The 13,914-nt window shown below is 36.4% G+C and overlaps 1 protein-coding gene across 1 annotated transcript; it reads left to right on the top strand.

Annotated features, from left to right (window-relative positions):
• Nucleotides 1-5,707: 5,707 nt before the first annotated feature.
• Nucleotides 5,708-13,029, top strand: LOC146139356 (uncharacterized). Its single transcript, XM_083392377.1, has 9 exons — nucleotides 5,708-5,812; nucleotides 7,565-7,679; nucleotides 8,115-8,191; nucleotides 9,372-9,514; nucleotides 9,916-10,007; nucleotides 10,433-10,506; nucleotides 11,132-11,331; nucleotides 11,874-12,005; nucleotides 12,664-13,029. The coding sequence occupies exons 2-9, from the start codon at nucleotides 7,605-7,607 to the stop codon at nucleotides 12,858-12,860; spliced, it is 990 nt and encodes a 329-aa protein (XP_083248503.1). The 5' UTR covers nucleotides 5,708-5,812; nucleotides 7,565-7,604; the 3' UTR covers nucleotides 12,861-13,029.
• Nucleotides 13,030-13,914: the final 885 nt, after the last annotated feature.

The raw sequence follows: 13,914 nt of genomic DNA, 5'->3' as shown, positions 1-13,914 counted from the left end.
TTAATATTCATAAATATGAATATTAATTTTTTAATGTTTGTTTTTTTTAAATCTGATTGCTGGCTAGCTTAGGTTGCTTTGAGTAATGTGTAAAAATTTCTAATCGATATCTTGTTTACTTCCGGAGATATTGTGGGGCACGAGATTAGTTTGGTTGAAGCTTCTGACTCTTGTTTTAAGGTTGCTTGAAGGTTGCGTGCGTATAACTCGTTAGCCAACCACAAGACGTATAGGTTAATAGAATTGTATTATATGATAAGCGAACAACCAGTTAAACTATAGGAGGCGGACAAGTTAGCATATAGGAGATGCTACTTGCAATATCAAAGTTGCGAACAGCAAGACGATAACTGAGAAGAAGTTTTTGTTTTCGAGCAGTACAGATAGCGGTCTTAAGTACACAAATTCCTGTGCTGACAGCACAGAGATAATGCAAGCCAGTAACTACTTTGGGCGCTCTTTCACTATTGTACATGAAAAGTTATGCTAAAAAAAAAATAATAATACTACCCAAAAGCTAGTCAGCAAATAATTTCTGGCAGATTATTTCAACGTCAAAATAAACTTAATTACGTATATTTTTTTATTAATAATAAACATAATATTACTTGACCCCTCACCCAAACGCTAACCCGCAACCTAACCTAACCCAAACAATATGCGTTGTGGTATGCGGTATTTGAACAAAAATTTTTGGCGCTCTTTCACTATTGTACATGAAAAGCTATGCAAAAAAAAAATCATAATAATACTACCCAAAAGCTAGTCAGCAAATAATTTCTGGCAGATTATTTCAACGTCAAAATAAACTTAATTACGTATATTTTTTTATTAATAATAAACATAATATTACTTGACCCCTCACCCAAACGCTAACCCGCAACCTAACCTAACCCAAACAATATGCGTTGTGGTATGCGGTATTTGAACAAAAATTTTTGGCGCTCTTTCACTATTGTACGTGAAAAGTTATGCAAAAAAAAATAATGATAATACCGCATACCACAACGCATATTGTTTGGGTTAGGGTGCGGGTTAGCGTTTGACAATATGTGTTGTGGTATGCGGCATTTAAAGAAAAAAAAAATTTATTCATTTTTACGTACAATAGTGAAAGAGCGCCCTACTTTGCACTATGGAGCGAGTAAGCAATAAATCTGTGGCATAAGCAAATACATCACAAAAGTTATGCGGCATTTAAAGAAAAAAAAAATTTATTCATTTTTACGTACAATAGTGAAAGAGCGCCCTACTTTGCACTATGGAGCGAGTAAGCAATAAATCTGTGGCATAAGCAAATACATCACAAAAGTTACTGTAAACACAATCTCTTAGTCGGCAAATTATAGTCGTGCGCTCTACAATATTACGCAAAGAATTTCGAGCTGCGTCCTTCCCTTTGGTACTTAAAATGTAGTTTTTGTAAACTGCAAAAGAACATCTCCATTCTCAAAATGTAAACAAACATAGAATACTAAACCATAACAAATTGCGGCTACGAATAACCGTTGTTATTGCAATTAGACCCATTTTAGATCAATGTTAAAATATTTACATTATTTTAACTTAACTTTAGAGAATCAAATTAAATTATTATCGTTTAATAGTTCCTAACATGAATTCAACAAACAAAATATCTCCTTTAGCTTAAACTATTTAAAATAACAGATGAAAGAGAGATCTGGAAATAAATGTAATGCCCCACCTTCCACCAGACCGAAAAATTAGAACCCTGACTGGGAGTTGCGAATATTTTGCTTGGATTACACTGCTCTGGTAAAAATCGTTTTCACAAACTGTCGAATTGGTTTGTTAACATTATTTGTCACCAACACTTTTTGCGATGTAACTAAAATTTTAATGCAAGTAGGAGTGTCCGTTACTTGACATTTTATTCCGATAGGACGAAAACCGACACCCGATATTTTTGACAAAAAGTATCGCGATTTGACGTAATACCATATGACGCCACTACTATAATTAAACAGACAAAGTAGATCAAATTAAAACGTTGTAAGGCAATTTTTCTCAAGATTAGGCCAACATTTACTTTGGTTGTTAAAAATTTAGTTATTTCCAGCTGTTGTTACATTTTTTTTTTTTTTTGACCTTTCAAGGTAGAATGGCTACGTTATGTCACAAACTATAGCTAAAAAGCACAAAAAAAGGGTATCGAGTCGGCACCACTACAGTTTTGTATCGGATGAATAAGCCTACCTATACTTCTACTCAGTGACGTGTGGTGAAGTTCCTAGATGGCGAGGCACAACTTTTTTCGAGTCACGTTTTTCTTTAACAACTACAAAAACTGTATCGTACTAATGAAAAGAAAAAAAAAGTTTGAACTTTTTTGTTTAGCTTTTGTTATTGTATGAACTGCGTATCGAAGACAAATAAATATGCTAGCAAACCGTTTCGAGCAGCAACTGACTAAGTGAAAACAAAAATGACTAAATAGTAGTAAAACTATAATAATATAGCAAACGCACTAACGTCTACATCGTTTATGACGTAACAGTGCATGACATTTGATGGCGTGGCATGCCTGTGATGGACTGTTGTAGTAGGCTACTGCTCATAAAAGCTACAAAACAAATTAGTATAAAAAATGGTTACGCCTATGACAGCCACACAGTTACCAATCTCTTGTAAAGTTGCGTGTTATTATTTTTTGTCCAATTGTCTGATACAAAACTTTTAAATTTGCAACAGGTCTGCCTTTATTTATGACTTCAACTTAGAGCTTTACAGTGCAAGAAGTCAATGGTCAATGTACACGCACTATGCGGGCATTCAAGCTGTACAAAGAAAGGTTTTATAGCTGGAACGTCACAATTGAGGCATGCCTCAAATCAGTGCTTTTCAACCTTTAAAATTTCCATCCGCACTTTTTTATTTCGGAAAATACCCATCCGCACGAAACAAACGCAGTAAGCTGGCAACATTTAGTTGTATTTGTGAAATAACAATGAAAGGGTTTGTGTATTAAAACCGTGAGCCTTAACCGATATAAATTAGATAGCCCGCAATGAACCACTACGAGACTATAATACTGTACCTGTAACGCATAAGTGGGCGCACCAGCTTTTTTGGTTACTGTATTACACATAATAAAAAATAATAATATGCATCATTTTCATCCGCACATTCATCTGCACGACGTTAGTCATCCGCATTACAATTTTTTTCATCCGCACAAGTGCGTACCATCCCACGGGTTGAACTTAAAAAGCACTGCCTCAAATCATAGCCAAATCGTTCATCATGTTTTCCGAGAGAATTTGCGAAAGAAAAAGGCACGCATAATGCAGCCTATGGCACTTTTGTGATCTAAAGCAGTGCTCCGCAACCGGTGTGCCGCGACACCATGTCAGGTGTGCCGCTACGTTCCCGTATGTGTGTTACTTGCGTTTTTTAATTGTACTTTGCACAGCAGATTATAACAAAAATGATGCATCAATACAGACATTTTTAACATGTAAATTTTCCTTAATATAAAAAACTATTACCTATGTTAAGCTAAGTTCAATCGCCGGAAGTCAAATTTTAAAACATCTTTTTTAACTAATTTCAATAACAGGAGTATAAATTTTCAGCAAATTATTTTTAACCACGATATAATTAGATCTAAAATAGTCGAAAAATGGCTAAACCTGTCGGAATCAACCTAAAGTTGATGGAAATCAGGCCGAAATTGAAAATAATGCCTAAAAATGTAACGAGAGGGTATGGAATGATCGGGGGTCATCAGTTTAACATTGGATGTCAACGTTTCGGCTTTCTACTTTGAACGGCGATTACGGCGCTGTTAAGTCGCCGCTGTTTAAGCATTGGGTTGTTTCCCCTGTTTGGGGTAAGTGGTGGGTAGTGAGTGGGGTTAAATATTAAGTTAGGGTTGGGATTGGGGAGTTAGTGATGAATTTAGGGGTAGGGTTTAGGTAAAAGGTTGTATAGGCCTTATTCCGAAATTTAGGTCTAATTTCGACAGATTAGGACTTATTCCGATTTAGACGATATTATACGACTATGGGCATTAGTCCTATTTTGGTCTTATTCCGAACTGTGTTTTATTTCGACGTTGAGTTTGTTCTAATTTCGGTCGTATGGCTGTTGTCCTTTCGGCCGTCTTAAAATATTTTAAAAGACCGTAAAGCCGTAAATTCAGAAGATAAAAGAATGTAAAACGTCAAATTTTCGGCGCCTTAGGCGCGTTAATCATAAATTGCACATTATTCTCTAAGCAGCCTGCTATTATGCTTTTGTTGTCTATTCTCAATCGTCATATATTTCGTAGGTGTGCCGCCAATTTTGTTTACCTGTGTGGGTGTGCTGCAATTAAAAAAGGTTGCGGAGCAGTGATCTAAAGAGAGGCACGGCTTGGCGCTGCCTTTCTTCACGTATTCAATGATTTTGATCGCGTGAACGATTGATATGAATAACGCAACAGAAATAGAAAAAAACAATAAAGCACACTTCAGGTATAGAAACGTAAAATTTGCGCTAGGGATATAACTGATATAACTTTTGCTTGATATATCTATTGCTTTGCCAGATGTTGGCGGGTGAGACAGTGCCTCACTTGCCTCCCCTGACTGCAGGTCCCTGCTTCTACTCTGCATCGGGTATTGGCTCCGATCCAAAATTATCCGGCATCCCTAAACAAGATATACTTCAAAGTTTGCCATGTTTTCCCCAATGGTTAGATATCCTAAAACGCGGTGTTGTAAACAAGTCATTTTGAAATGACATAATTTAGTCAAGTCAACTCATTTTATAGAAACGTCGTTTTAAAATAGTAGCCTAACTTAAATCAACTTAGGCCAAGTCATTGACTTGGTAAAGATGTTTTTGCTGTAGCATCATTTTCTTTAGTTTCAAATGTAAATAATGTCATTTATTATATGCCCAAGGCCTATAAGCAGGGTTACCATCTGCTTAGACCAAAAAATAAGCACGCTACTCCAAAAAAATAACCACGCTACAAAAGACCAGGGGCAGATCCAGGATTCCGGGGGTGAAATTCAAGCTTTCATGAATAACGTTATAAAATAAAAACTTAAAAACAGCTATGCGCAAAACGTAGATAAATCGCTGGAAGCGCGAAAAAATGCGTTTAATTGCTTGAAATTGGCAAGTTTACCACCCTTATTTAATGCAAGCTATGTCAACTTTTTGGCCTTTCAAACCAGTCCTTCCCAACCAGTGGGTCGCGAAGCTATTTCAGGTGGGTCGCGATGCATTTTAAATGTTACAGTTTTTTATTAGATCGGGAAATTAATGCATTATCATTACGTGACATTACGTCACATTAATACAACACTGTTAAACCATAGAATACTAATTCCACAGTTCTTTAAAATAAGCAGGTTTCTTAGAAATATGCACATTTGTGTTTTCTAAGACACTACATCCAAAAATAAGCACAAATCTTAGAAATAAGCACGGTATGGCAACCCTGCCTAAAAGCATGAAGCAGAGCTCATTGGAACATAGCACGAATTGCCACGCCAGAAGCGCGTGGTACTTTTGCAACATCTGATCTCAGTGAGATAGCAATAAACGAGAAAAAGACGCCCGAAGCTTCTTCGCCGGTAATATACCGGCGGGGAATCCCGCGGTTTTGCACCGAAAAGTCGAAAGCTAAAAAAAGGCCAATTTTCCAGCTCATGTGGAACGCGTCTTACGATGAAAGCCTTTATGGAGAGTATGCACTGTAAATGCAGACAGGATGGCACTTTTTAAACATAGGATCCAATAGAAAATCAGCCTAGATTACAAGTGGTCGATTGCATTTTCCTGCGCACTTGATAAGGTAATAAAGGGAAATATACTTCAACTCTGTGAACAAAATATAATAGTGCTTTATTCAGGAAATAATACAATATATTGATATAAGGCGGAAAACATAGCACGCAGCCATTAGAATAAATTTCACTCTTACTAAAGCGTCAGGTATATTGTAACTCGTTGCTGTACTTACTAACGTAGGCTACTAACTGTGAAATATTACAAACAGAGAGAAATATCAACCAAACAAAGAACGAAGCACATGAACGTTAAAACAAAAGGTCACACGTGTGATTCACAGAGTTATATAGATACAAACGTTAATAATTTGATTAACACAGTATTCTGGTGTAGCTTATTTGAAGTATATGCGATGAAAACCCAATATTCTGCGGGAAAGCGTACAAGTTAAGAGAATGCTTTGCGATCCAACCAAAGATTGCCTGCGGACAGTAAAAATGCATATTGCGCGCATAAGTGCACCTTGAAGTTTACGTGCCGTCACGGTCTCGTAACCTGGGTATTTAATTGATATCTTAAGCTATTTTAGTCGCAAATCCACACTTAGAAAAAATGAAAAAAGATAGGAAATAATAACTTTTAGACGTTTCTGTGTTGAACCTATAGCCTAGAAAAATCTGCAACAAGCTCATTGCTAAAATATCCTAGCAATAAAACTAGCTATCGTTACGGTACATTTGCGCATCATAATCGCTTTGTGAAGCGTTTAATAGCAAAGAAGTTGGGTTTTATATAAATCAAATTTGCAAAATTGCTGTTCAATTATGGTGCAAATTTGATGCAAGCTTAAAAACTTATTATGTCACGTTTACGAAAAAGTCCTAGCATAAACGTTGAATTAAAATAAATAAATAAATAATTAACGTGACATTTTGAAGTTTAGTTTTATATTTTCACACCTAAAATTTCAGATGATATGATTTACCGCTAAATGTAAGTATGAGAGAAATGTAAGTGACTAATAACAGAATTAAATATATACGGTTTGATATTGTTTTTGATACAGTTTGCGAACATGATCGCATTCTTCACCTTGTCCATTTAAAGGTTCGGTGGAATCATAACGTGATGTTTTATTTCCTCGTATTTAACCTCGACAAACTTATTTGCATATACAGGACTAGTCTTCGAGTATATTGCAACAAATTTGCGCTTTCAAGCATTTCTTCAAGTGATCCACTACAAAACAGTGCTTCGGGCGTTCGGCGTTTGACCTTGTTTACATCAGATCGACCTTGACATTAGTTCCTTCAGCAATTGTCTTTGCAAAGCTAAACGAGCTGTTTTACGTCGTTTTTTTTAAACACCAAACGTTAAGTTTCAGGACTGTATGACTTAAGTCAATGATTTGACTTGAGTTATGTGACTTACGTATTTTGGGCAGCCTTTTCAAATTGGATTTTTAATTAATTTTTTCACAACAGACAATTTGATTTCTATACGTTTCGTTTATAATATGGTTTACTTAACTTATTGCGTTGAATCGGACGAGTATATCAGTTAACGTTTTATTTTCTAACAAGCACTTGACTTAAAGTTGACTAGCCCTAATTATGACTTGAGTGGGACTTGATTTGGTATTTATTCGAAAAAACTTGACTTAGACTTAAGCTATTTTATGGATGACTTGACTGTGACTGAAGTCATTTCAAAATCACCTGTTTATACTTCATAACCTATGCTTTTTTAAAAATGCATCAAAAGTGACAGAAAGAAGCAAAATCAATTTGTGTTAAATTTTGTACATTAATTGCAGTGTGTTAAAGCTTCTGATTAGAAAGTTGTGACAGCACGCAATGGTTGCAAGACGTTACTGCTATAGCCTGACTTGCTGCATTTGGATGTTGTGTTGCGCACAAGCTTTTGCGCCGGTGAGTGAGTTAAACATTTGCACGTTCACAAAATAAAGCCTGATTTAAATCACTGTAAAATAGAAACTTTACAAATCCAAATCTCATATTTAACCTAAATAAAAAAGGATTTTCATTAACCATGTCAACATCATTATAGTTACATTGTTTTAAATTTTAGCAAGTTTAATGAACCAGAAAATTATTGTCTGGTAGAATGGAAAGCAGTAGAATAAAAAAGCAGTGGCCAATAGACAAAATTAATTGACACCCTATTGCAATGTCACCTACAATTCTGTTGACTATATTTACGATGAGCTGTTAAAAATCCAATTAAATTGAAATAAACAAGTAAAGTCTGAGAGTGGTAGCTGCTTTTATTGTAGAAGTTTTTAAATGATTTAGTGCTCTATCAAAGTACAGCTCACCAAAAAACAATCATTTCGTTGTTTACAGTTGCCTCTTGTAGAACGGAAAAAAGGTATTCCTGAAGGTGAATTTATAAAACGACTGTATGGAGACGACGACATAATGTGAGTGTTTCGTATTTTGTAAGAATGCAGTTATTTGTTGTTAAAGTAACACTTGTGGAGCGTTTAAAAGTTCCAACAAAGTTTTGTTTCCTATACGCCCTGTGTAAAACGATAGGTACATCACAATGTTTCAGAAAACGTAATACGTAGAGCGCTTGGTCTGTTGAAACAATAATATTCCACCAAATCTACAAATTATGAATTTAGTTATGAGGGCGATGTTATATATTATGAGGGCGATGTAATACGCAAAGCAGGGGGATGGGAAATCAGCCAGAGATTATTTGTTTTTTGAACGCAAAGCGTCACACATTGTCCATAGTCAGAAACCAATATTACCCAGTTTCTTTCTTACTCACAAGTATGCTCGGATAGATTTATTCCAAATATCTCACACTAAAAAGATAATTTTTTTTAATTTTTTGCTAACACTGTAAGATTTGTTAAACAAATGCCATCACCCTGTCGAATGTTTAAAGTCAAATAATTTACTGATACAAAAAGGTATAGGATACGAGTCAAAGCTGGCAATAACTTTGGCAAATCAAATCAACACTATACTTTTTAAAAATACGCAAATCCAGCATAAAATAAAAGAGCCGCTGGCGCGCCACGTGTTGACCGCTTCTGAAAAAAACCTAAACGTCATTAAGCCTTTGTTTGCTAAGATTTCCCTGAGTTTGTCATCTTCAAAATTTCTGCCACCACCAGTGTTAAATACCGAAAGTAACCTTCCGTATAGAAATCTACTTTTTGTCTACCAATGGTGAACCGAACTGAGTGACAGTAAAATGTAAAAGCAAAGAAGGCAAGAGTTGAGGCTAGGTTCTTCCCATTGGCCAAAAAAAGGCCGGGAACGTCTGAAAAAGTCAGTATTGGTCTGAGCCCATTGCTCTTCCACAAGAGAGCAGGAGGTAGGGCCCGAGTTGGAACTGGGCATAGTAGATAAACTTTTTAACCTTTTTGATTGTGTTGGTGGTTATGGGTAACTGTAATAAACTGCTAAAGGTTTGTAAAAAAAGGTTGATATTTGTCTTTAATTGTGTACCGCTCCCCAAATAACAGATTCCTCTGGGAAAGAACGGGGTGCTATTTAAATTCGGTAAGGTTCCACAGGGGCTCGACTTAGCTTATTCAAATAGAATCGGTACATGTTCACACCAGCCTTGTCTTGTCGAAGGTTCCCAACCACGGCCCCCACACACACAACTACGCAAAACACAACAACCAGAGTGAAGAGATCCAGCAAACCCGAAGCCTACGGGGTAGATTATACAACGGGACCTAATGACGTCATGCTACCCGTGCACTGTCACGACAGCAGTGAGTCTTTACAACCCTTAATCTTAAGCTTTGTTTTTTCAGTTGTACAACAACTGCAACTGTAACAATATCCTTTTCGTGTTTATGAAGTTCCTTTGTGATTAAGTAACGTCGGCTGAGGATGTAATCTCTATTCCCGAGGATAAATCAACACATCGCGGATGAAAAACGACTGCAAAAACATTATCAACCACTTTTATAAAAACAGCAGTAGTTAATCATTGCCCTTTTAATCAAATCCACCAGTTAAAACTATCCTATGTAAATAGTGGGGTGACACATACTTTTGAAAAAAATGTATTCTTTACCGATGCTTCTCATTTTTTACTACTTTAACAATAATATGTTAGGCATCCACATTATTCTGCTATTGTTTGCTAAATTATGCGTTGTGTGCTTAGTGCTTCAAATCATCTTCATGCCAAACGCGTGGTTTCTGGGTCTGGTCATGATACTCCTGCGGTGGCTTTACGACAAGTACAAGAAAATAGAGGTAAAGTTAATGTCACTGGCGGTCCAAAAGTACCTTAAACAAATAATCTGCCTGCAAATATAGCCACCTACGCTCATATTACCATTAACATAAATGGTCGTTATTGAAATAATTAGAAGGATTCTATTTCCGATATTTAAGACTTTATTTCGATGACCGATATTTTGAACAAGAAGTATCACGATACGATAGCAAAAAAAAAACTTCAGAAGGGCTAGATCTAAGTTGTTGTACACGTATTATATGCATCTTTCATTGACACGATACTAATTAATCGACCACCGAGTATCGGACGACTCCTGATATTGCCACTTGGCCGATACTATCGGACAAAATCAAAGGTTCAACCTAAATCATTGCTGCAGTGTTTCACCATATCTACTACCAAACTGCCTTTAACTTCCACTTTTCTCCTTGTTGCACAGTGTCTGAAGTGTCTCGTGGACTGGATGGAAAATCATTGTTTTTCTGCGAACGCATGTAGCGACGATTCGACTAGGTATAATTCCTTGTATATAATTACTCATAGAAGTAAGTGAACTGCACTGAGTTTCACAAAAAGGGCAAACGACTATAATTTTAAGTAAGCCTGGTGTTCATTTTTGCATTCTGGGGGGTAATATTGGTCTTTCAAACGTCTTTTGAAAGCCCTTAAAAATCATAAAATCAAGATAAAGCCAAACTATTTAGTACTTACAGTAGTGTAGCAAAGTCGAACATTTGTCTTAGATATCGATCAATTGTGCTCAAATATACATAGGCTACTAATTATACGCGGGCAAACTGTTTATTTATACTTGACATATAGATATTCTGTATGAATTTCTTGCCAGACCAGAGTCTGTTGATTTGCTTTTTCCGAACCCAGACAATATCAGTGGAATATGGGTCTTGTCTCCTACATTTGTTTAATAGTAAAATATCGAGATCGAAACATACTTAATTACTTTGGAGCATAATGGTTGAGGTTGTAGTAGCCTAAGACGTGATTAGGATATCAAAACCATATAGAAATAGGTAGCATTTTGAACGTTTGGAATAATTCTTTATTCAATTTCGACTGATGTTGGGCTTTGATATTCTTATTACGTCTTAATTACTGTTCTGTAAACTGTTGTATTTAGCCTTGCCAAAGGGGGCGATATATCTGACGTGGAATCCGAACACGAAGCAGAGATCACAGACGGGTTTCAAAGTTCCGTTCACTGTCAGGGGAGTGAGATCTTTGAAAATCCATTAAATGAAAAGCTGGGAGCTTCCCCTATGATAGCCGAGGACCACGACATTGCATCACGACGAAGTCCACCCTACTATAACACTGCAAGTAAGACTTTTCGAAAAGTTGTCCCACGGTATCAGTGGATAGTTTATCATTATTTGTTTCAATTGTCATACCGACCCTGATTAAGTAAACATCACGTATAACACGACATTTATGTCATCAGCACCTATTCCAAGTTACCAAACAAGTAAGCGAATCACCCGTGTTCAAATTGTAAATGCAGACCAACTTAAAACTCGATTTATGCCGAAGTTAATCCAAGTCGTTTACCTTGAATAGTACATTTATTTCAGTAAAACAATTTAGTCACAAAAACAAAATAAAATACGTTTTTGTCGTTTTTTTTAAATATTTTTAAGAGTTGTTTCGACATTAGATTTTTTTAGTAAGCCGAAAGCGAAAAACAACACCTTAAAGTAAAAGTAAAATGTAACCTAAAACTCTATTTAAGAAAACATTCGAATCTTTTAAACTACCATTCTGTCGATTAAGCAGTAGCGGGTTAATTGAGGTATAGCCAGTAGATAGATACATGATGAAAACTTCAACGACTAATATCTAAATAAAGTGACTGATCTTTGCAGTGGAAGTGGTTGAACGTTGCTTCTCTTCTTTGGAAACAACCAGTGTGGAGGTCGACCGATCCTTCATCAAATATTTTGGACGCCATTTTGGGTTGCAGGAGATGGTCTTGACAAAGTGCGACGAACGGGCTGGTTGGTTTGTATTTTAACTTGCCATAGTTTACGCAAATTCAGTACGCTTAAGCAGGTAGTAAATAATACATTTTCAGTTGTGGGACTCTTAGTTCGGGGTTGCCAAACAAAAAATAAAATCTTCTAACCTTTTAGAAAAGAAATTAACACCATTTTAAAATTGAGCCAAGTGCTGAAATTCGTCCAAATCCTGATGGGTCTTCATTAGCTGACGACTTTTTTAGCGAAACAACAAGCACCCTGCACATAAACACTAATTTATGCTTGATGTTTTATTCGCTACGCTGCGAACTAATAGCATCGGTCGTCCGATCCGAAGCCAAATTAAAATTGAGATTTTAGCTATGACTTGCCATCCAACGTAGTCATTTTTTATCGTGAAACTTAAATTGATTAAACAAATAATAAGCCAATACCTTGAAGTAACTAACTGTATTGGTACTAAAGCCAATTTTGGGGTAATAATTTGAAAAAATTGCCTTCAAATGTTACAATTTCATCCGTTTTACTTGTTTGAGAATGGTAATGACGTCATTTAGTTTTGGATCGTATCACGATTATCCAAAATATCGGGTATAGGAATAAAACATCAAGTACCGGATATCCCGAAGTACAACTCTAGAGGCAACCAAACTAAATCTGATCTTGCGATTTTCAGACGGCGTCGTTGATTTCCTCGTTAAAGTACTAAAGAAGATACAGAACGAGTTGGGAAGTGGACTGGACGCCGAGGAAATAGTCGAGTTCCTGCTTTCAAACGGGCAAGTGCTTCTCGGACAAATGCTGCAGGAAAAATTGACCAATGCCGGGATCTTCGCTAGTTTCGAACCCTTCCACAGTCACCATTACGTTTAGCTCTGTGATCAGGCGCGGTGGGCGAGCAACCCGCTTTACTGCAAGGCGAAATAATGTAGATACCACGAGCTTGTTCAAAATGCCTGTGCCGTTTTTGCCACAGTTTTTGCCGGTGTACAATTGCTGAGTCCACGTTCATATTTGTTTATTGTTTTGAAGTGTGCTACGTTTAGAACCGTTTTTTTTTCTTTTTACCGCTGTGTGCAGGGCTAATTGTTTACTTTGAGGCTGCCTTCCTTTTTTGATGCAAAATACAGTATTAGTGTGCTTTTAATATAAAATACATGAAGCGCAAATATAACTTCTAAAGATATGCCTGTTGTTATCAAGGTATATTCTCCAGAGACATGTTCAGTCTCTTGAAATCTTAATTCGAATGAAGTAGTTACACCTAAGAGCGAGTAGACACCTTTTTTACAAACATTTAGTTTACCTAAAGCGCTTTAGCATTTTATGTTTACGAAGTCATAAGTATTTGTAACGATAGGGTGAAAAGTATTTTTTGATATAGTTGTAGCAACCTTTCTTCCTATTTTTACCGCGTATTACAGGGCGAAGGTTCTTTTATTAGCTGAGATTTCTCTAACCAAGCTGACGGCGTAGTGCGAAGGAGGGCCCCAAACAAAATCGTGTAATTTGTACCTCAAACTACGTTGAAAGGCATATATATATATATATCATAAATTGCGGAATAGGTTCGTCTACGACAAGTGACTTGACCTTCACAGTACAACCAAAGAACAAAAATATCCCGTGATCCAAACGGTAAAGTGAAACACGTTGTTCCGGGCGCACCCGCAAATATATGCACATCATTATGGTAGACGGCTATAATTCTTTTGCAAAAGGTTACAAACGAACACAGTTGCTTTGCGGAGCTTACTGAGTTAAGATTAACGGTCATTCACAAGAACACGCGCTGCAGTCGCTGTATAGCAGATGTGTGTAACATTTCCAACAAACGTTTGTTTTTTCAGTTAAAGTTATCAAACTTACTCCTTGCTTTAACTCGTTGTTATATATTTTAGGTCGAAATCGCCATAAAAATGTCTTC

Source organism: Ascidiella aspersa, chromosome 6 (assembly GCF_963924565.1).
Source record: "Ascidiella aspersa chromosome 6, kaAscAspe10.2, whole genome shotgun sequence".
Lineage (NCBI taxonomy): Eukaryota > Metazoa > Chordata > Ascidiacea > Phlebobranchia > Ascidiidae > Ascidiella > Ascidiella aspersa.
This window is presented reverse-complemented; position numbering and strand designations above follow the sequence as displayed.